Consider the following 27,433-nt stretch of genomic DNA (forward strand, 5'->3'; position numbering starts at 1 on the left):
TAAATACTGGTTGAAAAGTTATCATTCTTTGGCTAAGTGTTAACCCCCACGTGGCTTCAAAGAACACTCAGTGTAAAAGCCCAAGAAGTTGGGCCTGGTCTGGCTCCCAGTTTCCCTGAGCCAGTCACTATGCCTCAAGTCTCTAAAGCCACAGTGACCTCCTTGCCATTCCATGTTCCTTGAGTTGGCTGAACATGTCCTGCTTAGGGGCCTGTGCTTCCGGTTCTGTTCTCTCTCTGGAATCAGCTTCCCCAGATAGTGCCCTGTCTTTGCCCTTCACTTCCTAGTAAGCTCTATCAAATGCCATCTTCATCTGAGTGGCCCTCCACAGGCTATCTACGTGAAATTCAGCCCCTGTCCTCCAAGCCTGCCTTGGTTTTTGCCGTAGCCGCTACGTCCTGGCTTCCCTTGCTAGAACAGGAGCTTCATGAAGGAGGAATGGGTTTTGTTTGCTGCTGTATCTCTAGCCAGGCGTCCTCAAACTATGGCCCGTGGGCCACATGCCGCCCACTGAGGACATTTATCCAGCCTGCCGGGTGTTTTTGCCGCCACGGCCTGTCCTGCTTAGCAGCCGACTCGTCCTGGGCCCACAGCACACATTCTCCAATGGTCTGAGGGACAGAGAACTGGCCCCCTGTTAAAAATTTTTGAGGACCCCTGCTAGCCATTCAGAACTGTCCTGGGTGAGGATTAGGTGCTCAGTGACTATTTGTTGAATGAGTAAGTGAATTATTTAAAATAAGGTCACTGTAACTATTCTTTGTGTAGTATTTTAGAATAGGCATTTCTTTGTGTGATCCAATTTAGTTGGAATATTTTCTTAAGGCAGGGAACTGTCCTCCCTGACCTCTCTAGATTCTGCGTCTTGCTGCTGCTCATTATTGAGCTTTTACTAGGCAGTTTATGTACCAGGCACTGTGAGGATATAGAGAAAAGATCTGATCTCAGTTTATAAATAAATATCCTCAGGACTTTAGAAAGGGGAAGATTGAGGGGATTTAGGCTAACAATGTTGTGATTCATAGATTATTTGTTTTGTTCCTAATAATTTATTGGCCAACACTTCTCTTGCACTTTTCAAAGGACATTCACACATTTCTCCAATCTTAAAACATCCTGGTGGGGCAGGTATTCTTATTATGTTGCCTCTTTTACAAAGAAGAAGACAGATCCAGAGTGGTTAAGTCGCTTACCCGAGGTCAGATAGCTTGAATATTGCAGAGCTTTATTTGAATCTGGGTTATTTTTCATTCCAGAACCTGTGTTTCTTTAAGGTTTGTATGGATGCCTCTTGTTTGACATATTTGATGAGGGTAGGAAGAAACTTTTCTGGTGTATTCCTAATGGTAGTTTTCTAGATTTGTGTTTCTTTCTTTTTGCATCCTTTTATTCTGCCTTTGACTGAAAGTTACTGTTCCTCTTGAGTGATGGGTCCCCTTTTGGTGACCGACCTTATTTTCATAGTTGTGCTTTTTCTTTTATTTGATCTTCTTTTTGTCTTTAAGAATAATACCGACTTTTATGTACTTTCTCCTGTCTGGACTCCATTACTCTATTAAGTTCAAAGTGAAAGCAAAATTGCTCCATAGAAGCAACCAGTGATGGTGACTAGTTATTTTCCTTTCAAAACATTTGACTGGCCACACTGAAATACAGAAGCTGGTATCAAAAACGGAAACAGACAAATTCAGTTTTAGATCTCCAGTTATTTACGCTGGGTTTTAATGCTTGTTTATAGGATTCTCTTGGAGCTGATGGCTGTGTATCCACTAGAACCATGTAACGTACTTGTTCCTACTAGGTGTTGTTAACAGTAGGTTAACATGTGTACCATGGTCTTTTTAGCCAATTAGGTAAATAAATTCCTTCCTGGGGATTAATTTGTCATGGTTAAAGATGTAATTCATCATGCAAAATATCAGAGCTGTCTTAGTGAAAAATTCTTAGTGATCCAGAAATGTCTCTGTGTCCAGCTTAAGTGGAATCTAGTTTACTCTTTTATGTTCCTCCATAAACTTGACAGTGGTTTGTAAATCATAATCATTTTGAGATAGGAGTGGGGAAAAAACGATCTAGAGTGATTCAGTAACTCGAATGCATCTTGGGGTGGCAACTTTAAACCGTTTGTCCTTTGGTCATATCTTTTAGTTCATGCTTTTAAACCTCCTTGTCCAGATTCAAGACTTACTGCTAAGAAAAGCTGCTTTTGGTGCTCTGTTTCATCTCTAGCTGTCAGCTGCTCTCTTTACATACACATTGACTGTAGCATGATTAGAGCGCAGTCCTACAGCATAGGAGTTGACGGTAGGATTTCGTAACATACATAGTAAAAGAGCATGAGCTTTGGAGTCAAGTACACTTAGCTTTAATTCCAACTCTGACAATAGGTATGTGCATATGTGTAGGTTACTTTACCTCGCAAAGCCTCTAATTCCTTATCTGTAAAAACGGTGGTCATACTATTTTACTGGACTGTTTTGAAGATTGTCTTAGATTGTGCATGCAAAATAACCACTGCGTTGTCTGGTGTATTATAGACACTCGATAATTTGTATCCAGTGCCTCGATTTCACTGTCTTTTCCCAACACGTAGAACACGGGATGCATGTAAATTTCTGCATTTAGTTTTAAAACTTCACAGGTAGAGGATGAGTGAGAGCTGGCTTGTCAGCACTTAATTGTCAAAGGGATCTTGAATAATTTTTGGACTTTATATTTTTAAAAATGCAATGTACTTTTAGATTATTAGAAATACAGTGCTTACGTTGTTGCGTATAAAACCTTTTGCTATTTGGAAGTATGTTGCGTTCAGTTCTGAGCACATCCTGAGAGGCAAGATAATAAAACCATCAAGAGCCAGATTCTGGAGCCAGAATCGGTTTCAAGGTCAGGCTCTGCTACTTGAAGACTCTGTGCCTTGAATAAACGACTCAATCTCTTTATCTCTAAAAGAGGGATAATATTGATATCTACCTCATAGTGTTGTTTTCAGAAATAAATGAATTATTATGTTTAAACAACTTAGATTAATGCCTGGCCGATAGTAAGCTCTATGTGAATGTTAGTTGCTTTTAAGGGGACTTCAGAGGAAAGCAAGGAGCATGGTGGGCTGCTTGGAAGCATGGCATGGAAAAAACAGTCGAAGAAATTGGAGGCGTTTAACTTGAGAAAGAAAGAATTATTGAGAGTCCGTTATCATTTAAAGGGAAATCTTATGGAAGAGGGAATAGACTTATTTTGTGTTGCTAAAGATGGAACTAGGATCAATGGGTAGAAATTATAATGAGGCTGATTTTATTTTAATGAAAGGCTTTATAACAAGTAGAGCTGTTCAAAATTGCAATGAATTGCTTGGTGAGCCAGTGAGTTTGCATCTTACAGAGGATTAGAGGGCTGAAGAGAGGTTCCTGACCTGGCTAGTGGGGTGAGCTCGATGACACGTGTTCCCTTCTACCCTGCTGTCAGTTCAGGTCAAGTGACTGGTTTAAATTAAGGTAATCCCACACTGAAATTTGCAAGGATTTGATAGCATGCTTGAGAACTTTCTGCCTAGAATTAGTCTGCTGTTTTATGCTTTATGGCCTATCATTTATTCATTTTGCAAATATTTATTGTCTGTCTGAGACAGTGTATTTCTGGTCTCATTTTGCAGAGAAGAAAACAGCTTGGAAATGAATCTCTATTTACTGCTTGCTATTGCTTGGCACCATGGTGTCATTCAATCCTTGAAGGAACCCGATGACTTAGGTATCATTATTGTTGGGAGACAATTCTCCTTGGGCCTATTGTGTTTCTAAAGTTCTTATAAGTGTGCTTTGTTTCAGACTAGCTTGTCAAGGATGTTTGTTTAGCAAACAGCCTTGGAAGATAGGGATAGTCACTCCTTTTTGAGCAAAGGGCAAGAGCCCAACATAAAAATTTAGTTTTATAAGCTCAGGAATCTTCTCCTCCAATAACTGCCTGTGTGGGCAGGCATCGGTTTGGGCCCATCTGCCTAACCCCCATGGGACTTGGCGGCAAGGGGAACTGGTGCGAATGTGCTGATGCTCATTGGTGCTTGCTCTGCTACGAGTAGTAAAGTCCTTAGTCTCTGACCTAGAAGTTTGCTATCTTCCACCAGCACCCATGAAACTGGCAGACTCACTTGTCAGCTTGCAAGTAGGATAAAATCTCAGCCTTTACAATTCTTGACATTAAGGAAGAGTAAAGTGAGGATTAGAGAGGTTGGATCTAATGCCCAGAGTCAAATGATCTAATATTTAGGGGTGGTGGGATTTGAACCTTTGTCTCCAGAGCATGCACTTTTTATTATATTATGGAAAAAATGCTACTGCTTTTGCTGATGCTACTAGTGCTACTATCACTAAAACAATAATAGCTAACAATAACCACCAACATTTGTTGAGTGCTAATGATACACCAGGCCTTGTTTGATCTCATTTAATTCTCATGTACAACTGTATACGGAAGATATCTTATCATCTTCATTTTATAGATGAGCAAAATAAGATGCCATTACCAATGTCATATGGGTAGTAAATATGGTAGAGCCAGGATTCTATCCCAGGCAGTTTGACCCTGCCTAGAGAGACCACAACCCGGTGGTGGCTAGGAGCAGAATCTGAAAACAGAACAACCTGAGAGATTTAAGTCCCCGTGCTATCCCTGACCCTCATTGTGTGAGGTGGGGCAAATTAATTTTAGCTCTTCAGATCTCAGCTGCTTCATCTGTGAAAAAGGGCGGGGAGCATAATCATAGGACCTGCTCCAAAGAGCTGTTATGAGGATTAAATATACGTTCTATAAAATGTGCCACACAGCTGGTTCCTGGCAGCTAGTAAGCCTCTCTAAATGTTAGGGGCTAGTATTATTTTTTATTATCTTTGCTGCCTTCCTTTTTCTCTAATTAAAAAAGTACTTTAACGATTTTGTACTCGCAGAGTTCTATAATGTATTTTTGACGAAAGACAAAATGTTATCCTGGTTTACATCAAGAGAATGAATTTCAAATGTGGGGCAAACCTGGCACAGGCTATTTCTTGTATAAATATTTTCTTGAAAAAGGAAAATAGGAATGAAAACCCCCTATAGACCCAATTTACTCTCTAATCTTCATTTTAGTAACCCTTTCTATTTCCTAAATAACGCCTAATGATTCAGTAATGTGTTAACAGAGACAGCTGATGCCAGAGAAGGTGTCCTCTCTGGGCCTGACATTTTCCTTAATTGTAATTCTAGCTAGTTAGGTTAAACAATGTGAACTGTTTGGCATGTTTCCTTGCACAAATGGTAGTGCAGAGGAAATTATGAAAAGCGTTGTAAAAATGGCAGACTGATCCAGTATAGCTTTGACAATTCTGTGATTGCTGTTACAAGGAGAAATAATAGAGTTAAATATCTAGGCAGTCTTACCTTTGGGACAGTTGACAAATTGAAGGCATTTTCTTATTGTGCTTTACTTTAGATTAACAGCCTGGAGGGTTTCAGATTTAAAGAGCAAAGTTGTGTATCATAGAAACAACAGGAAGACGTGCTAAACTACTCTGTACCTAAATATTGCAAGTAATCTTGTTGGCTCCATTGTGGAAGCTAAATTTCCCCTAAATTCTCCACTCTGATTTCCTTTAAGAATCAAACACTTGTGTGGTATTCTCTACCTGAAAGTAATATTGGAAGTAGTCTGGTTTTGAATCACCTGTTTAGATGAGGAAATAGGATCTGGCATGGTAAAGGCCTTAATTCAAGTCTCATGGTTCCCAGTAGTGTTGCTTCCCTGAGTATTCCACACTGTCCTTAGTGGCTTTTGCCTTTTCCTTTACTGCCTTCCTTCTTTCATTTCTCTCGGCCACTCTCCCCTCATGCTATACCTGGTCTCTTGGCATCCTTAATACATTTACAAAATTCTTTTTGGAGATTAGATTGATGTCAAAGACTGGCCTTCTGAATTTCCCTCTAAATTGAAAAAGAAGTTTTATATATTGTGCGGCTCATGAGCTAAGATCTTTTGCTCTAAATGACAATTGGGAGAAGACTGTTGTACAGTATTTTGCTTGCAAATATCTAGAGATGGGTATGTGATTGATTTGCTGACAGACCATCTCTGAAAGCAGTTCTAATGATGGACTTATAATTGATGGCATCCATCATCGAGAGCCTAAAATATCCCCCTCCCTAAATTAAAAAAGATAAATGAAATAAACTAGGCTGAAAGTATAAGCTGACAAATCTGAGGGAATTTAATGAAACTCTAAATTACTGCAGCAAACAGATAAGAGGAAAAGGTTTCTTTGTTACTGATTATAATACTAAATTAAAAAAAATTATCCCAGAAAGATAATAGAGGAAACAAAGAACTGTGGTCCATGTATCAAACTAAGTTATTGAAAGATTTTTAATAAGTGTATCTATCTCATTCCCTGGCTATTGTTGATTCATATCAGTCTTGTTAGTGCCGTTTGAAGACTAGTAAACGCAGAGACTGTCTTGTAGTATAGCGTAGAATATTGCTGTTGGAACGGATTTTAGATTTAATATGACCTTATTTCCAGGCTACTGGGGCTTTTTACCAAATTCAGGTCATTCAAGTGGGCTTTTTGGAAGGTGGTTCCTCAGTGTATGAATAATTTTATCAGTTAGTATGCTTTCGCTACATATGAAAGAAAACCCACTGAAAGTGATTTAAACAAGTCCTGAGATAAGGCAGCTGCCGGGCTGGCTGCTTCAGGGGCCCAATGACATAGTGGCAGTTGCTATTTCTCTTGGCTGTTCCTTCCATGGTTGTAAGATTGCTGAAGTGCTAGAGTATCTCAGCTTTGTATAGTGATATCTAGGGCTGGGAAAAGGGACCTCTTCTTGCAAGAAAATTACTTCCAGAACTTTCTTAGATCTCATTGGCTAGACTTGTCACTGTTAAGGGAGTGGGATTATTAGGAATTACTAAGATTCACTCATATCATAGAGCTTCCGAGCTTCTTGAAAAGTTCATGCCTGCCTGCCGTCTGACTAAAATCAGTGCTAATGCCAAGAAACAAGTGAAGGGAATGGCTCCTTGGATAGGCATCCAACAAGTCCACTTAGATGGCCCACTGGAACTTACCATGAAGGTGCTTTTGTGTTTTCTGTTCGTAACTGATTTCAGTTCCTCTTTAATAAGACGGATATGCTGGCATATTGACCAAGTCGCTTTTCTTTTGCTTTTTCATTTTAAGTTTTTCTCAGCTTGATATATTCTCTGTCTTTACCAGGACTCTGTCTACCAGTGATGACGTCGAAGACAGAGAAAATGAGAAGGGTCGCCTTGAGGAAGCCTATGAGAAATGTGACCGTGACCTGGATGAATTGATTGTGCAGCACTACACAGAGTTGACGACGGCCATTCGCACGTACCAGAGCATCACCGAGCGCATCACCAACTCCCGAAATAAAATAAAGCAGGTGCGCCTCCATTCCTCTTGTCTGGTGACTGCAGCGCCTTCCTTTGGTACAGTGTTGTGGCTTGGAGGGGAGCCACGGTAGTGGCTAATGGTCCTCTATGAGTGATTCATGATGGCACTTTTCAGGAGTTTTGCAGGTGTCTGGAAGGCCAGACTGAGGGATGGTCACAGAGGGCATCCCGGGCTCACATCTTCCCTCCCCTGTGTCTTATCCTTGGCTTCTTCCGTCACTTCTCACTGCGGGGTGAAATGACACAAGGAAGGGGCCCTCAACTTGAGGAAGGCTGAAAGGCATCCAAACCAAAGAAGAGAGTATGTCACCTAAGTTGAAGTTGGTTGTGATTTCTCTGCAGCCATTGTGCATTCTTGGTATTTTTTTCTGAAGTGAAGAAAATCTTACCTACAAATTATTTAAACATATAATGGAAATTTTATGACAACCAGAATTCTTGGATATTATACCCTAGTTGGGACAAGTATGTATTCATTTTTGTAATTTTCTTTTCATGGTTTGGAGTGCTTTCTTTTCGATCTCTTCTATTCTTTTTCTCTCCCCGTTCCAGCCCTTTTCTTCTTCCTCTCTCCCTGTCTATATCCTTCCTTCCTCCATCTTTCCCTATCCCTCCTCTATCCCTTCTTTTCTCTCCCCCTCCTTCCTTTCCTTTTATGGTAGGCCCTTGGAAAAACTCTTGGTTCCTGGGTAGCATGCCTTTAGTACCTAAAGGATAAAGTGTGGGGTTTTTTTTTTGAAACATGGTCTTGCTCTGTTGCCCAGAGCTAGAGAACAATGGAGTCATCATAGCTCGCTGCAACCTCCAAGTCCTGGGCTCAAGTGATCCTGCTGCCTCAGCCTCCCAAGAAGCTGTGACTACGGGTGGGTGCTACCACACCTGGCTAATTTTTCTATTTTTTTGTAGAGATTGGGTATTGCTCTTGCCCAGGCTGGTCTTGAACTCTTGGTCTCAAGCAATCCTCCCGCCTCAGCCTTCCAGAGTGCTTAGGATAAAGTGTGTTAATAGGGGCCATTTTTATATTTGGCCAAGGGATGAACTGATCAAATAAAGGTTATGTAGTATCACATCATGTCATAGTTATGTGGTTCTTGGCTATATTTTGAGGATCAGTCCTTTAATACCTTTTAGTACTACTCTTTGATACACAAAAATATTTGTTGCCACTTTTTGAACACTGGTTCTTTGCAAGGTATGATTATGTCTACTCTCTCAATAAATTTAGAATTTGAATTCTGGTCTCCCTAACTCTAGAAGCTTTGCTGCTAGTTTTCAGGCATTTTTTAAAGCAGCAAAAACCTTTTTTTTTTTTGTTAAATGTCATATTTTGTAGAACTCCAACATGGCAAATATTGAGAGAGGTGATGCGCTCCCCTTATTCGGTGTTGTGTTGAACGGTTCAGAGCATTATGCCTGGTCCCCTCCTTGGCACTTGGTGGCTGCCCCTCAAGCACCTCTATGGGACCACAGTTTGAAATTCTCTGCCCTGTGCCATGAGATTGGCAGCCTACACCCGCCCAGTAACGGCTGTGCCTATGGCATTCTCATATGTTTTATTTCCTGTCCTCTAGACCTTATATTATGATTTTGTAAGCAGATAAATAGATTATGCTCCTAGGAATACTGTTGATATATGACTTTCAGCCTCTAAGAAAGAGTCTAGTTTCAGAATCGGTAAGCTCTTAGGCTTTTTTTTTTTTTGAAGCAGTTTGCTGACCTCTTTACATTTTTTAAATTAACTGTACATTTTTGAAAGGAATACTGTAATTCTTAGCCTTTACAAGTGCTGTGTTCATCCTGTGGATTTATCTGTGAAACTAGGTAAAGCTATAGATCAGTTGCTCTAGATTTAAAGGAAACTGTAGTCCACTTTGACCCAATATACTACGCTCAAGAGGGGTCAGGTAATGAATGTATAGAGCTGCTGACCTTCTGGCTTTGCCTCGGGTAATCACAGCAAGGGTGAAGGACCTTGTGATATTTGTGTTTTCTGATTAGTTTGGTTGACTGAAAGGACTTTGTCTCAATCTCAAGGGAAGCACCAGCAGTGATTTCTGTTTTGCTCCCTGTCACTCTGAGTCGATAGCATCTTTGCTACAAACAAAGAGTGCTCGCCTGGTATTGAAAAAGAGAGCCTCGTCGTGATCATTTCACATTTGTTTTAGTTGCCACGTTTCTTACTGTCCTTTTTTTTTTTTAGCATGCTGGAGTTTTGCAGAAAAAGAAAACTTTGTGTTTATTATATCAGACAGTTGTCAAGAAAGTAAATGTCACATAATTCAGTGTTATGAATTAGCTTCAATATTGGGAGGAGAAATAAAAGGGCTAAAGCTCTTTTCAAAAAAGCCTTTAATAATTGATTAACGGGAGAAGAAAAATATTGGGGAAAATGAAAGTGAATTTGTTTTTATTGTACAATATGACAATTTCGTACCATGAAAGTCCATTTCTTATCACCAAGGAAACACTGATGTTTCCTCACTGATCCTTCCCTGTCATTTTCAGTTTTTAATTGTACTTTGGACGATATACAAAATATAGGTATATATATATTTTTAAGTGAAAATATGGATGATTCAATAATCATTGGGCTACATCATTTCATCGGCAAGCAAGATGTTGAGAGTGTATAGATCTGAGTTGAAATTCTTTCTGTTCTCTGCCAAAAGAATCTGATAAGGATTTATGCAAGAAATTTTGTTGAGTGCCAGCTACATTTCTGGTTCTGTTTTAGGTGCTGGAGCTGTGCAAGTGGAAAACACACGTGCCTGTCCTCATGGGGCTTATGTGTGAATGGGAGGGGGCAGAAAAACTAACAAATAGATAACATTTAAGAACATTTATTTAGTCTCTATATTTTGGATGTCTGATTTGTGCTGAGTATTGTTCTGGGCTCTGGGGTATAGAAGTGAAGAAACACAAGCATTTCTGTCCTTGTGGAGTTTGCATTCTAGTTTACATTCTAATCGGGGGAGACAGACTATAAACGAATTAATAAGTAAAAGTGTAGTATAACAGATGGGAACAAGTGCTATGCCAAAACAACAACAACAACAAAAAACTCACAACAAACAAACAAAAAAAACAAACAAGGAAGGGGAGACTAGGGAGTTGCTGTTTTAGCTGGGTTGGTCAGGGAAGGCTTCCCTGAGGTCCCATGTGAGCCAACGCCTAAAGGAGATGAGGAAGAGCATCAGGAAATACACTCTAGCAGCAAGGGAAGCAGGTGCAAAGGTCCTGAGGCAGGGCCATGATTGGAAGTTTGGAGAAGCAGTAAGGAGGCCAGTGAGGCTGGAGCAAAGTGAGAGGTGGACAGAGTGGCGGGAGAGAGATGAGAAAACTGGGGTGTGCAGTGCGGTACGGGGGGGCCAGATCACCTAGGAGTATGATGAGAAACCATCGTAAGGTTCTGAGCACAGGAATGACATGATGTGACATTTTAAAATTCTCACTCTAGCTGCTGTGCTGGGAATAGATTTTAGTGGGCACCAAGGCAGATGAAGATTTTCATATTCATGCCTTACCACCTTTTAAATCTTGAGACCACAGAACAGTTGACACTTCCCATTTTTGACATTACTTTCATATATCGATTTATGTTATATTGGTAGAATCTATGTTCTTCAGGATAAATGTGAGCTGACAGATGGATTTGACTCTCTTCCCAGATGGTCCAAACTTTTTATACATTGGTCAAGTCCGTTTGGAATTTTATCTAGATTAAAAAAAAATGTGCAAATAAAATGCCATGTATGATTGATGAGGTCAAGTAATATGGATGATAAACTACTTAGGCAATTCTTTTACTTTTGGATACATTGTAAAATAGGTCAAAATGAGATGTTACTGCATTAGAATCCATAGGTTCTGCCAATATCTTCTTACTAATGATTGTTATAGCAGCAGCACCAAAATGGATGAATAAATTGATATAATCTGGGGTCTTGGGCCATTTAGGTGGTATTTGAATTTGAGTTTTTCCATTGCGTGCTTTGGTGGATGAGATGACCTCAGATTTCTTTAAATAAGAATGCGAAGTGGTCAGTCTAATGCTTATCACAGTAGCGCGGGGTAAGCTGAAGCGAGGACACGGACACTTGGCTCTGTTGCACAAACACTTAAGATTTCACCCCAGTTTTGGCTGCCCTGTTGGTACTAGATCAAGCTCTGAAACTCGTCTCTCTTGCCTGCAATTAGAAATAACTATACATGATTGTGCAAGTGAAGTTGCTAGGGCTTAATCATTGCGTAATGAAACCTCCATTACTTGACATGTACCTAAAAAAATTTTTTGGCTTTTAAATGAAAGGCACCTTGGAAGGTAGAATCAGAACAAAGAGAATAGCCTTAATTAGTATAAAAAAAAAGTCCAGGTAGAACAACATGGTTTGGTAGGAAGTTATTTACAGCCCAAATCTAAGATAGAAAATTCTAGCTGCTTGTGTGAGAAAGGGAAAAAGGCCTTCAGGTTTCTAGCAATTGATACGCTGCAGCTAAACAGTGGGCAATAATGAGATAGTGTAATTTAAAATCTGTGCAGTAGTCTGGAGTGCATCAATGCAGTCACAAGAACGATGAGGTAATCTTTCCAGTAAGGTCAACTGTATCTGTATTGGTGTACTGTATCCACTCTCTGTGGCTCAAAGGGAAGGTGTTGGAAAGTGTTGAGGGGAGCTCTCAGGATTTCTGACCTTAGAATGGCAGCTGAAAAAACTAAGGGAAAAAAAAGGCATGGGAAATAAAAGTTTGAGGGTAATTTAAAAATGACCTATGGTTCTGAGAGGCTTTTAAATGTAACAGCGAGTGGTGTTTCTGAAGTTCGTTCTTCCTAGGAACTTTCTATAAGACTCTGTGGAAAAAATTGGGTTGGTTTACTTGTGGCAGTGGAAAGCCTATGAAAGTGCTTATAAATGTAGATTTATTTTTACCACTAAAAAAAGGAAAGACATCACAATATTTTGTACTTTTACAATTAAGAATAAAGTTGATTGTTATATTAATTCTCATCGACTATCCTTTGCTATGGGGAGCTTTTCAGGATAGTTCTAGTCTTCAGTTTCCGTGAGCTTTGCACATTTGTCGTGTTTTATTACAGGTAATGTGCACACTCTGAGGCATTTCCTTGTTCTTTATCTTCTCCTTGATCCAAATTAGGTACTTTTCTGATTTTATGACTTAGAAGTTATGGCTTTTCATCACCTCCCGCGGGCATGTGTCCATCAGCCCATCTCACTACTTGTATTTGTTACTCAAAGGCTGAGGGTAGTTTTCCTTGCCCCGTTATCTTTCCCAAGGCAGGGTTGCAAAAATCTCTACTCCTCTACTGTGTCATCTCACCTTTCTATTCACAGTAGCCTCTTGGGCCCTGTTTCCCTTAGTTTATTTATTTTCTTTTTCTAATAGTCTCTAATTAGAGTGACTTGCTATTCTTGTACCTTGAAACGAAAATTCTTGCCATTGCTGAACAGGTGATTAGGAGCAACTATGAAGTTACTAAAATTCTGAGAAAGCAAAGGAAACTTGTCTTTGTACTTGATGTCATGATTTGAACAACTTGGCTTTTCATGGATTTGTTTAAGGAAGAAACAGAGTAGCAATTTTTCAGTCTTAATTATCCTTATAAATTAAATAGAAAGAAACGAAAATACTGTCACCACATTTATAAAAGTAGAATAGAGATTTGAGAAATAAATGTTTCAGTGTTATTTGTACCCTTCTCACTTTTGAATGTTATTATTCATTGATGGGCATAACATTTTTCCTCTTTCCCCATTAAAAAGTTTTTATTTAAAAAAATTTTAAAGCTGATGAAAATTATATATATTTATAGTGTACAACATGTTTTGAAATATGTATACATGTGGAATGGCTAAATCAAGCTAATTAACAATGCATTACTTTACATACTTATCAGTTATTTATGGTGAGAATACTTAAAATCTACACTTTTAGCAATTTTCAATTATACAATACATTATTATTAACTATAGTCACCATGTTGTACAATGGATTTCTTGAACTTATTTCCCTTGTCTAACTAAAATATTACATCCTTTGACCAATGTCTTCCCAATGCCGTCTCCCTCACTGTTGGCCCCTGGTTACTACTGTTCTACTCTCTGCTTCTTATCAGTTTGATTTTTTCAGATTCTATGTATAAATGAGATCATGCGGTATTTGTCTTTCTGGTCTGGCTTATATCAGTTAATGTCCTCCAGGTTCAAATGACAAGATGGATTTTCTTCTCTTTGAAGGATGAATATTATTCCATTGTGTATGTACCACTTTCTTTTATACCACATCATTTATCCATCAGCGGACACTAAGGTTGATTCCATATCTTTGCTAGTATGATAATGCTGCAGTGATTGTGGAAGTGAAGGTATCTCTTTGATATACTGATTTGAATTCCTCTGGCTATATAGCCAACAGTGACATTGCTGGATCATGTAGGAGTTCTATTTTTTAAGTTTTTGAAAAACCATCCTACTGTTTTCCATAATGGCTGTACTTCCCACCCTTACTGAGGTATAATTTACGTACGTAAAATGCACATATTTTGAGGGTACTGTTTGATGAGTTTCAGCAAACATATATATCCTCGAATATGTCACCATCACCCCAGAGAGTTCCCTCCTGCCTCTTTGCAGTCATTTCTCTTCCACATCCTGCTCCAAGCAACTACTGATTTGAATTCTGTCACTACAGATTAGTTTTTTTTTTTTTTTTTTTTTTTGCGACAGAGTCTCGCTTTGTTGTCCAGGCTAGAGTGAGTGCTGTGGCGTCAGCCTAGCTCACAGCAACCTCAAACTCCTGGGCTCAAGCAATCCTGCTGCCTCAGCCTCCCAAGTAGCTGGGACTACAGGCATGCGCCACCATGCCTGGCTAATTTTATATATATATATATCAGTTGGCCAATTAATTTATTTCTATTTATAGTAGAGACAGGATCTCGCTCTTGCTCAGGCTGGTTTTGAACTCCTGACCTTGAGCAATCCACCCGCCTAGGCCTCCCAGAGAGCTAGGATTACAGGCGAGAGCCACCATGCCCGGCCCTACAGATTAGTTTTGCTTGTTCTAGAACTGGATACATATGTCCTCTTTGGTGTTTGGCTTCTTTTGCTCAGCATGATATTTCTGAGATCCTTCATGTTCCTTCCTTTTTGTTGCTGACTGACCCGATCCCCCAAGTTTTAAAATAACTTTTCTTCACAACTGTGACTTTCTAATCATAAAGCTGAAGCTGCAGGGCAATTTAGTATTAAAAGTTCTTGTAGCTTCTTAGGTCTGTAGCTTTGTTGACTCAGTTTAGGTGATGTTCATTTTCTACATAGCCCAATGCCAGTGTTGCCCCTGCACCTGCCAGTTCCACCTTTCTTTTCACTTTTCCTTCCATATAGTAAGTAAAAGTGAGAAGTGAGCTGATTACATTGTATGTATCCTAGTGTGAAATACCATAATGGTCTTTTTCCAATCAGGAGTTTTCCGAGCTTTGCTGACACTCTGTAAGTTTATCCCTCACTCTCTTGATCAAGAGCCTTGTTGGGTGTTATATGACATGAAATTTATTTTTAACTATTTCCATTACACATAGAGGAAAAAACTGAGAATTATGGAACCTAGTTGATACAAGCAGAGTATCAGAAATAAAATTCTAATAGATTTTAACTAGGATTTAAAATGGAATGGATTTAATAGCTGGAGTTCTTAACCCAGAGACTGAGAACTCCAATGGGATCTAGCAAGGGCCTTGAAAGTCAAATACAACCACAGATGCTAAAAACCAGAATTCCCCTCCCTCATCCTACCCCAGTCCCATTTACAACCCTTCATAGGCACTGGCTTTTACTCTTTTGGTTGTTTTTTTTCCCCCAGGTATTTCTATTTCTGATAGTATACCTGTGGTATTTTTTTTCTTGAGTTTTCTATTTTAGACATTGTATATTGACTTTCAGCTGTGGACGATGAGGATTTAGCCTCCCCTCTGGATCTTTCTCCCACCACATCTTCTTCCTTCATCCTCTCTATGTGGTTGTATCCTAGTTTGGGGTGAATAAATAATCAGTGCTTAACTTATTATAACTACATAAATATTTACATGTAAGCCATATAGTATCCTATGATTATGTTTTCTCTTGGACAGTTTTGCTGCTGCTGTTTTCCCTGGAGTTAATGGGTGAATGGTGCTGTTACCTTTCTTCTGTGTTAGATTTCCCCTTTCCTGGATCCCATGTTTCTTTTATTCTGTTTTTCTCTTACATTGTTGGAGCACATTCTTTAGTCTTTTGCTGAGATATAGTGCATATGTAGTTTATTTTTTGAGAGCTTACGTGTCTGAAAATGTCTTTCTTCTTTCCTCATACTTGATTGATAGTTTTTCTGGGAAATAATTCTCTCTTAGAATTTTGAAGGTTTATTGTTCCTTCTTCATCTTGTAGCTTTTAATGTAGCTGTTGAAGAAAGTCTGATGCCATTCTGGTTCACAAACCTTTGTACAGGTCCTACTTTTTTCTTTTCTTAAAAGCTTTTAAAGTTGTCTCTTTATGCCTTGTGTTCCTACATCGGAGGATAATGGCTTGGGTCTTTTTGCACTTCATTTTCTTGAGTACTTGGTGTATTCAATCTGAAAACTCAAGTCTTTTGTTCTCGCAAATTTTCTTTTATTATTTTTCAAGCGTTCTTCTCCATTCCATTTTTTTCATTTTTCCTCCCCTGGAATTCCTGTTTGGTTAGTATTGGGTTTTTTGAATCCATCCCCTTGTTTTCTTTTGTCTTCTGTCTCTTATTTTTTGTGTTTTTCTGTTTGGAGATTTCCTTAAAGATATCTTCTAACCTTTCTATTGGATTTTTAAAGTTTCTATTCTATTTTTAATTTCTTAGAGTTGTTTTTCATGTCTGCACACTTTTTATAGCATCATGTCCTTGTTTCATTGATATAATAGCTTCTCTTAATTTTCCTAAGGATATTGATTATAGTTTTTTTTTTTTTAAATTCTGTTTCCTGCATAGTTTCTGTTCCTCCATCTCCCTTCCAGTATACTTTTCTATTTTTGTTTTATTGATACCTATCATTCTATTCTGCAGGCTTTTCTTGAATGTCTGGTGACACTTCGCTAGCCATTTGTATGTGAGAGGGAGGCACCTATAGAGCTGATTGGAAGCTCAAAGCATGTTATGGAGCTTGTCTGTAATGGTTGGGGAGGGACTTAGCAGTCTCTCCAGTGAAACCTCAAATGTCACTGTCTATATAGGTCTTAAGGGGAAAGGCATAAGTCTCTTGTGGTGGGGCTCAAAGTCAATGCCAGTGTTACTGGAACCTAACCATTGAAGGAGGTTGGGGTCTTGAGGGGCTGAGGATCATACTGTTTTAACAGGTTCCACTTTGACTTCATCCTCCTGTTTTCTGTCCAGTGCTTCATGCCTTCCCCTCAGCTATGCCTGGAATTTCTTGGTCCAGATCCTTTCTAATTTAGTCTCTCTAGATTTGGCCAATGCCGTGTGGCTTAATTCGGGTCTGGGGCTCAAGATACGCCTATAAGAAGTTTTCATCCTGCAGCCCTGCCTTCAGTATACTTGCTGCCTCCTTTTCAGTGCTAGCAAACCCTACTCCAGGCTAAGGTTTTCAGATTTCTCTGGTTTGCTAATTTTTATTGTCCACCATCCATCATCTTGCCAGCTTCCAAAATTTTGTTGTCATCTCTTATTTGCTGTTCCTCCTCTGTTCTCTCTTTTCTTGTGTTTCATGCTTGAAAGAAATTCCTTTGTTCTTACTTTGGTGGGATTGCAGGAAGGAGTAGAGATAAATAGAATCATCTTTGTCAGATTTTCAAAGGAGTCTGTGACCTCCCCCAAGTTAATAATCATTCCACTGTGCTTATCAATGGAGATTACAGAGTCCTTTTATTTAAGACTTTTTTTTAAACCTGAGAGAGTCTCGTAGAAGTATGATTTTTTGGTATTGTCCTGAAGTTGTATGAGTGGATTAGGTACTTTCTCAAGAAACCTTCTAATCTTAGCATTTTATCTTCCTATTTTCCATGCTTGTTGGAAAAATGTTGAAATTTAGTTTTGTAATTGCAGAAACAAGCATCAGTGAAAATGTTCACCACCACACCAGATCTTGTAGATGAGGAATATAGATTTTTCAATTGTTAAGAACATGGTAGACTTTCTGAGGTGATGGAAATGTCCCATATATGGATGATGGCTTGGAACATACGAGTGAATGCATTTGCCAAACTCACCAAAGTGTACACTGGAGGTGCATTCGTGTATAAATTTTACCTCAAACAAAAAAACAGAAAAAACTGTAAACAAATATTAAATTCTAATTTAAATAAAAATACATGTTAGAACTGTCAAAAGTATATGAAAGCAGTTTTGTGCATTGTAAAAGGTCATGGTTCTTTTTATTTTTCTATGTTGTAAAAAGTGAAAATTTTTAACTAGGGTAGGAAATAAAAACTCTTATGTGTATTGTAACTACCCCTCCCCATTACTTTTCTTTTTATTTTTATGTTGTGCTTGTGCTAGTCGCTATACTATGCAGATCTGCAAGAATAGTGGAGATTGTCTTATTTAATATCTAATATTCAGAACACAAGGCAAAAAATCCTCGGTTATCCTTTCATTTTGAGGTTATCTCTGGATTTGCGTCCTGTTTTTTGGAAACTGGGGTTATTTGTATTTTAGTCAGTTGAAATATGAGCACTCAAGTTCTTTGGTTGCAAACTGTAGCTGGAGTGCTAGGGTTAGAAGTGTAGACCAGTGGCCTATCAGCTGAATAGGAAATTTGCAAGGAGGACTGGGGAAGGAATAATAGCAGGTACTCTCGCATCGATCATTCCCTGTTTAGATATTATCAACATTTATGTGGTGCTTGATATTTTCAGAGTGTTTTATCCTTAGTAATTTTTTTCTAGATTCACTCAGGTAGGCTAGGTCTAGTTTTCTCATTTCATGAGAGAGAAACTACAGACAGAGAGAAGTAGAGATGTGCCCAAGTGAGTGAGTGTGAGAACCAGGATTAGAATTTTGCAGGTACACCAATGAAGGGGAATACGTGGGAGTGGGAATTAGGAACTGTTGCATACAGAGTACCAATGAAGACGACCAATCATGACTTTAGACTGGCAAGACTTTGGACTGACCCAAGATTGAATCTGTTTTATTGCAGGTAAAGGAGAACCTGCTTTCATGCAAGATGCTATTGCATTGCAAACGGGATGAGCTTCGGAAACTGTGGATTGAAGGAATTGAACACAAGCATGTCCTGAACTTGTTGGATGAAATTGAGAATATCAAGCAAGTACCTCAAAAGCTGGAACAGTGCATGGCCAGCAAGCACTATCTCAGTGCCACCGACATGCTGGTAAGAGAACAGCCAGTGCTAGGGGTCATTTCTGCTAAGATGTAAAGGCACTCCCCTTTGTTCTCTCTGAATCCTGTAATGCATGTAGCACATTACAGACTGCCCTCTTGGGATTCATGGGTCCTTGCAGGTGAAGCCTGGCTGGTTCTCTTTCTAATTCCAGTGTTCGAAATGGTAGGTGATTATTGTTTATGTATTGTCTGCCTTTGGAACAATGGCAAGAAATATAATGATAAGAAACCAGTACTTAAATCATGTTGGAATGGTAATGAGAGGTGTTTTTTAGCTTTAGAGGAAGATAGTTAATGAATCCCATTTTAAAGAATGAAATCTACATAAGGCAGAACTTTAGAAGATTTATAAACTTAGTGTTCCATAAACTATTTGTAAGAATTTTACATTAAGGTTATGTTTTTTTTCCCTTTAAATTGATAAGAAAGAAAATTTGTTGAGACTAATACTGGAAGTAACTTTGTTAAGCAAGAGTACTCCCTAGCCTTCAGCCTCTCTCTCTCTTACATAGTCTATTGTGTTCTGCCACGTTTTGAATTAGTGAAAGTTCCCGGTAGGTTGCAGTTGGTGGGGCATGTGGCTGAGTGTCAAGAAGAATAAAAAAATAGCAATAAAGAGTTTGCTCCCTAGTAATCCTAATTTTCCCAGGGGCTGTGGCTCTGAGAGAGGCTGCTCTATCTCCCTCTCCCTTCCACTCACACCCCCACTTCCATCGCACTCAGAGTTGGCTGAGGACTCACAGAAGCCCTCAGCAGCAGATGGACTGCATCTGAATTTTGTTTCACCAAATTAGGTTGGCGTTAACATTGGAAAAAAAAACACTGAGGGGATTTGTGGGCACACAGGTTAAACACTCTAAGTGGTTCTAATTCATACAGACTTCATGAAATATTTTGCTAAAAGTCCTTCATAAGAAGCTTTTAACAAAATCTAGTAACAAAGGAGGGAGAAGTAACATGATATTCTATCATACGCTAAAACCCGGTTACATGATAGGACGAAAAGGTCACTTTCCACAGTGGAGGGTTAATCATGGTCTGCTCTTGGGAGTGGCAAAAGAATCGGTTATTTTCCACGTCTTATTCAAAATGACGTTTTCCTTAACGACTGTAGGGTGTCCGACAGGAAGACAGTTGGTTACTTTTCAGCTTTAATGTTGGTTTATGAGTTAGGAATGAATATTTGTACTGATTATCAAGATTCAGTAGTAAGAATAGAGAAGTTTCTGTATGTTTGTATAGCATAGTGGCATATACACATCTATTTGAATCATGATTTTTTTCGGAATGGGCCTGCTTTTAAGTTAGTTGCCACATATTAAAATTGTTAGAATTTATGTCTGTGTTAAGTATGTTCCTTTTAGGATTTCAGATTTTTGTTTTATAGTCCTATTATTTAAGAGCTGATTTATTTACTTAAGGGCTAATCAATAATGAATACTGTCCCCTCTCCTTTTAGTTGACCCATTTTTCTTTAGGACCACATTAAACAACTTCTTTATATTCTTGATCTCAAGTTACAGGAATTTGACTCTAGCTAGCTTAGGTAAAAATAATTGCTAGACTCTTGTAGCCAATCTGCTATAAGGATGGGGATATATGTGGAATGCCACCTATATGTTCTCCCTGTGTGTCTTCTTCATTGTTCCACTGGTCTCTGGTCTCTTCCACATGTTGGTTTGGGCATTGGGAGAGAACAAGGGATATAGTCTGCACTCTACATCTTCCTAGCTTTGCAGAAGAAAATAATGTGTTTTTTTTTCTCATTCAAAATTTTAAATTTATAATCTAGATTGAGCCAGCATGGGTACTATGGTCATCAGTTCTAATTAAAACCATGTGGTTGGGGAGTTGGGGGGTTGAAGAAGAATAGTTGCCTACAGAAGAGAGTGTATATGAGACACATTTCCCACAATTTTTTTTTTCTGTCTGTTTGAAGTTGTTTACATATTCTGGTTACTAATTCTTTGTCTGTTAGATGGTTGCAAACATCTTCTCCCAGTTAATGGTTTATCTTTTTACTTTGTTTACTCTGTTATAAAGAAATTTGAGATTTTAATGAAATAAAATTTTTTTCATTCATGTTATATGATTTTTGTTTTAAGATAATTTTTTTCTGTTCCAATTTCATAAAGAGCATCTCCTATGTTTTCTTCTTTACATCATTGAAAATCCATTTTTTTAAATATAGTGTGAGCTAGGGATCTAGTTTTATCTTCTATAGAGTCAGTTAGCTTAGACTATTTATTGAAACCTTTTTCTACTGATTTGTAATGCTATTTTAGTCACATACCAAGTTTTCACATATGCATGAGTCATTTTCCTAAGCTCTTTATTTTGTCCACTTGATCTCATTTGTTGTACTGTACCAAAACCATATTGTTTTAATTACTATAACTTTATAATATATCTTAATGGGAGGTGAAAACATGGCTTCATCTTGCTATTCAAAATTATCTGTGTTATTCTTGGCCCTTTACTCTTCCACAGGAATTTTAGTACTAGCTTGTTAAGTTCCACTAAAAAGTGTGGTGGAATTTTGATTGAATTTAAGAGTTCTATCTTTGCAATATTGAGTCTTACTATCAGTGAACAGGATGTGCCTCTCATTTATTGAAATCTTCATTTATGTCCATTAATAATGCTTAGTAATATATTCCTTAGAGGTATTACATATATGTTGTTAGATTTATTTCTGGGTATCATATATTTTTGGTTGCCTTTTAAAACAGTAGCTCTTTGTTAATTGTAGTTTCTAGTTATTTGTTGCTGGTGGATAAGGATATGATAGATTTTTCATTTTTAATTGACCATATATTTTCCTGAACTGATTCCCAATCCTGTCTGCCTGGAAAATGATGACTTATCCTTTAAGACTTGGCTCAAATTTCATCAACACTCTGAATGTCCCAGACATTCAGATAGCTAGGTGATTTTCTTTATGTTTGCATAGGCTCATATATTTCATTTTAATATAATTGCTTTCATTTGTATGGTAGGTCATTGAGGGTAGGGGTTGTGTCTTATCTATTTTTGTCCGCCCTGTACCTAGCATAGTGTAGCTCATATAGTCACAGTTCACAAATCATTAGCCAAATGGGTAACTGTGTGAAAGACTTCAACACTAGTACATGGAGAAAAAGGTGTTTTTTTTCCTGGGAGCTTTGGTCTGTTTTTTCTCCTTTGATTAGTTTTTTAAAAATTTTATTATTTTTTTTTTATGGTGAGGTTCTCTGGTTTCTAACCTTTTCTTTTTGTAATATTTCAATGAACAACAATTATAATGATAGCTAGTATGTATTGAGCACTTCCTATGTGCTAGTACCATTTTAATTATGTTATATTTGCTAACTCATTTAATTCTCACAACAAACCTGAGAGATAGGTTTTTGATATCATTACTGTTTTATAGATGAGATGGTTGCTTTACATGATCTTGTGAGACGGCATATGCCAGTACACAATGATTTGTGTATCCCAATATACAAAGATTTCATGGAGGTAGGATTGAAGGTGTGCTTAAAAGACTGAAAATATTCTTCAACTTGCTCTTTTGCATATAAGTAATAGTAAGTTCCATAATTGCTCTTTCATTGGACTTCATATGAAATATAATATTTTCTTTCCCCATGGTTATGTGCTATTAGAAGAAAAATCTACTTAAGGCATCTTAAGGGTACAAATGGAAATCTTTGCTTAAAGACATCAGATGAAAGTAAAGACAAAACAATCTAGTCTTTTAAAACCTCTTGATTTCCTTGGATTTATTTGCCAAAAGATTTTACATTTCCATTTTAAGGCAGATGCAGATGCATAGTAATTTAATCCCTACTCAGTATAGATTAATAAATCCAGAGTAAATAAATCTAGTGGTGACCCGCGACTCTTGCCAGCTCTTGCTATTCCTACATCACCTTCAGACTAGGCTGGTAGCTATAGGCTTAAGATATTTATTTCTTTTTTTGATATGATAGCCCGAGTATTGCATAAAATAATTAAATTGTCATACAGGAAATGTCTGCAAATAGGTCTGTCCTTTTGTTTCCTTCTTCAAGGTAAACAGCTGCTGTTGGCTTATGAAAAGCTAAAAGTGATCCAACAAGAAGCCTGTAGCCGTCACATTGAAATCAGAGACTTGATTAATATTGTAGCCTGTAGCTTTGTGATATGTATGGTTTAAATTAGACCTTTGCAGTCATTGTGCTGGGTTGATGCAAGCACATTAATGACATAATTTCTGGTTGCTGCATCACATTTCTGCAGTCTGTCCTTTGTATTCCACTCACATTAATTGAAGTAATTTTGCCAGTGAAGCGTGTTTCAAACCTCTGCATTTAAATTGAAATTTTAATTCCCTTATTGTCTTGAAAAGACGGCTGAAGATGCCTTGTTACAGGTTTCATTATCACTCAAAACACTCCAGCTGCTGGTTCTAATGTACGAAGACTGATTAATTCTAGGAAGAATTATTAATATAAGAATAGCAACGTCTTCCCAGCGGCATGAGCTAACCGGGAAGGTATTTCATGATAGTTAATATTTTTATAAACTTTTTTAAAGGAAAATTTGTGTAGAAGTCTGCATCAAGCTAAAATTGCACAGAGGAGCTTTGAAAACCACTTACACAAGTTCTGATTTATCAGCCCATAGAAGTCAATTCATAATTGCGTTCAATCACTGGAAACCAAGCCCGTGCGAGTGGTTTTGAAGCACTTTAGCTGACAGTCACAAGGCTTGTGACTAAAATAATTTTTTCATTTCTAAGCCTTCCTGAGATTGTAGAGATTTTGAATGTCTCTTAATCATTTTGTCTGTCTTTATTTATATGCCTTTAAAAAAAGAATCCATAGCTGTATAGTCAGATAAGAATTATTATGATAATTATAATAATAACTTATATTTATGTAGCTGTCTTCTTCCCAGAGGATCCCAGAGTGCTTTGCTGAGAGAATGGTGTGGTGGAATTATTTTACTTACACTGTGAAAATGTAGCCATATATAGGATAAAGAGAGTAAGGTAGTCATTTTCTAAGATCCTGTGATAAAAGTAGGTATATTGATAGTATTCAGTTTATAGGATTCTTTGCAATTGTTGGGTAACATTGAGAGTTGTGAACATCAGCATAGGTCTTACTTAGGGTCAGGTGGACCTGTGCTTGAATCCCAGCTTTGATTCTTAGTAGCTGGATGACTTTGGCTAATTATTTAATCTATCTTTGCTGAAAGTTGGAGTTAAGAATATTATATACCACCAAGAGTTGTTGAAAGGATGAAATGAGTTATTAAGCCATGTATGTGAAGTATGGGCAGTATACAGACTAAGTTCTTTGAAATGTTATTTCTAATTGATTATTTTTTACTGGTAATTGAGCATATGGTGATTGCTTCCATGTTATAATCTCAAAAATTGTCCTGGAGGTGGATTTATTTTGAGTTAGTAAAAGAATTGAAGTGGGGCTAGGTTAAGCATTTTTGACTCCTTTACTTCTTGGCCCAACATGGATATGTACTGGAATGAAAGACTGGCCTAACCTTTTTATAGTCAAAGGAACTCTGAAAGGCAGATAGGATTTTTCTCAGAAAGCAGTTCTCATCTGCTCTAATACATGCACAGATGGCTGATCAAGATCCAAGGTTCTATGCCATATTTTTGGAATTTGGCATGGACAAATGTCAGATTTTTTGTTATTAGTTACCTATATGGTGTACATCAAGTGTATGTTCATAGAATACCCATTGCTTGTAGATTACAAGCAATGTAATTTATTGGTAAACTATCCAAGGTCAACTTGCTGCAAAATCTGCTCATAAGTACTAAATGTGTTAATCTGCTGGGTATTGTAATTAAATATATGCCAGATCAGTATTGGAAGATGCTTATCAAAAATGTTGATTTTAGTGTTAGAGTGGTTCATGTTAAGCTGTTCTTTCTGTGAATACTTAGCAGGCCCAGTGGCCGAGTGAGGTTGCTGCCATTTGGGCCAGTAGATCTGTGTCGTTAGCAAATAGATTAAACTTATTTTCTCTTCTTTATGAGTGGGGAATGGAATGCATCCACTATCAAATAATTAATGGACAAGTAAGAGAAAAAGGAGCCAAAATGTACATCCCTTTTATCTGGCTTGGAAGTTTCTGAGATCTCACACAACTTTTTTTTTTTTTCTCATTATTCTGGGAATGGTATTGAGGTGAAAGCTCTACAGATATAAGAAACTGGAATATTCTAGTGAACTTCTTGGTCTGAACCTGAAAGTGGTTCAATGACTGCAAAAATGTTCCAATATTCCATATGGATTTCTCCACATCATGACAAAAATATATCAATGATCAATAATGAAATAGCCATCACTAAAGCCCATCTGTTCCTAGTGTAGAATATCAGTTTGAAAGTCTGAGGCCGATATTCTGTACTAATAATTTATCAGGAAAGAATCTGGCACATATTTCGATAGACAAACGATTGGGTCTTTAACATGTGATGATGACATTGTTGATCACGTCTGTTGTTGGTATGTGTATCTGTGAAGGTGGCCTTAACCTTGAAGGAGATTACATGCTAGTTGGAAGAGACAGATGGTGAACAAATAACCAGCATAAACAGTGTCTCATATCATGATAAATGCTATGGAGAAAAATATAATAAGAAAGGGACTACTGGGGTGGGGGCAGGGGCAGTGTGGTTTGATATTTAAATAGGGTGGTCAGCTGTATCTGTTTCTAGCTCCTCCTCATTCCCTCGAATACCTATATCTGATCTCTTCAAAAAGATTTAGGAAAAGCTGAAAATAAAGCTATTAAATGAATAACCTTGTTTTTTTTGTGTGTGTCCAAAATTAAGTGCGTAGGTTTGTGGCAGCTTTATTTTTCTCTTATATAGTGAAAGTACAGGGCTTTATAGCAACTATTTTTCATGCTGCTCAAAGCCCTTTTTGTTTATATTTGTTTTTGAATGCTGGAGTTTCTAAAAACTAGACTGCTTGATAGGCACCTGGTTATTGTATTAGCTTTCTTTCCCTTTTAGTTTGCTTTTTAGTCTCCTACTCATTTGCCTCTTTTATTTTAAAGCCATTAGAAATTCTGCTCTTAAAAGGTTCAGCAATTTCCATGTGGCTGGCTTAGCTGTAGGGCAGTGATTCCCAAACTGCACGTTAGGAGATCTTTCAAGAATTCTAAAGCCCAGGCTACATCCCAGACCAGTTAAATTGAAATTTCTGGGGGTGGGCCACTGGCTTCAGTAATTTTTGATGTTCTCTAGGTGATGCCAGTGTGCAGACAAATTTGGAACTACTGGTGTAGGGGATAGCTTGTGTTATGAATAGAGCAAAACTCATTGTTCTTGTTTTCTTTTAATAACAGCTGTAAGTAGTGAGAAACCAAATATTTGTGCAAGACACACATCACATGGTGATATTTGCATTTATGTAGAAATGTTATTGTTTGAAGTTGCTTTGTTGCCATTCTTTATTGTATAATAGTTTGGGGATAGAGCTGTTAAATATTTGGCTTTTAGTCTGATTTTATAGTCTCATTATTTGGTCGAAATAGATTTAGTTTAATAATTAGATTAGATGATTCTCCAGGTTTGGACGGATGGCCACTCTTTAGAGCTGTCATCTTGATGCTCTGGTTTGTGCATATTTGCTGTAGGTCTGTATTTGGCTTATTACAGAGATTTAATGGGTTGAAATTGGGGCATAAATTTATAAATTGACAAGTGGTGGCTGTTTATAGTGTGGCATAGTGGAAACAAAATGGATTTGAAAAGCAAGAAGTTCTTAGTTCTAGTCCTGACTCAACAACTTACCAGTTCTGTGAACTTAAATAAATCACTTTCTCTTCCCACTTTTTTAGTATCCTTATCTGTAGAGTGTTTATACAAATACTTACCTTGTCTGGATTATAGAATGGTTGTGAGAATAGAAGTGAAGTATTATACAGAAAAAGTGCTTTGTAAAATATGAAGCAGTATACAAATTTAAAATGGTATGGGCGTCATTGTTATCATTATTATTACCGAGTGCCAGGTTAAAAAAAAAAAAGGCAGTAGTCCAGGGGTTGTTTACATTGAACAGATTTTCTTTTCTGATGCTACCATCCCTGATGCACACATGTTTTAATTATGTAAACCACGTGTGCATGTCTGCACATTTTTTGAATCTGTAGGAGTGCTCTCAGTCAAGAATAACACCCTAGTTGTTTGCTGACATCCTTCACTATATTTCTGGTTTCGGCCTCACATATGAACTTCCTTGAACATATTTTTTATTGGTCAGTCTGTGGCCAGATGGGAATCAGATATTTGTGTAAATTGCAGCTGATGACAACCCATGATGTTGACAGGCGCTTTCTGTCTCCACTTGATGATGGTCTAAGAATGCTAATCAGTAGCTTTTCCTTGGCTTGAGAGATAGGAGGAGCTTGATAAAGAAGTCTATTTTCTCTGAGATTCCCCATACTAATTACCTGTGGTTGCCTGGCTCTTAAAATGAAAAGAAAAAGCCACATTCCTCTATCATTCCTTTGTGGGATTTTAATAGTTCATGTTAGTAAAGAGCCGTATAAGTGCTGAGCATTTCTAATGGATTTGGGGCTCTTGCAGAGTGTGGG

At 37.8% G+C, this 27,433-nt stretch overlaps 1 protein-coding gene across 1 annotated transcript in view; it reads left to right on the plus strand.

The window, feature by feature from the left end:
- Positions 1–27,433, plus strand: part of EXOC4 (exocyst complex component 4) — a 737,569-nt gene that overhangs the window by 13,458 nt on the left and 696,678 nt on the right. Inside the window, exons 2-3 of the mRNA XM_012739746.3 lie at positions 7,245–7,434; positions 18,621–18,815. Coding sequence (XP_012595200.1) covers positions 7,245–7,434; positions 18,621–18,815 — 385 coding nt within the window. The remainder of the gene's footprint in view (positions 1–7,244; positions 7,435–18,620; positions 18,816–27,433) is intronic.

The sequence above is a fragment of the Microcebus murinus genome, chromosome 9, assembly GCF_040939455.1.
Source record: "Microcebus murinus isolate Inina chromosome 9, M.murinus_Inina_mat1.0, whole genome shotgun sequence".
In the NCBI taxonomy this organism is placed as follows: Eukaryota; Metazoa; Chordata; class Mammalia; order Primates; family Cheirogaleidae; genus Microcebus; species Microcebus murinus.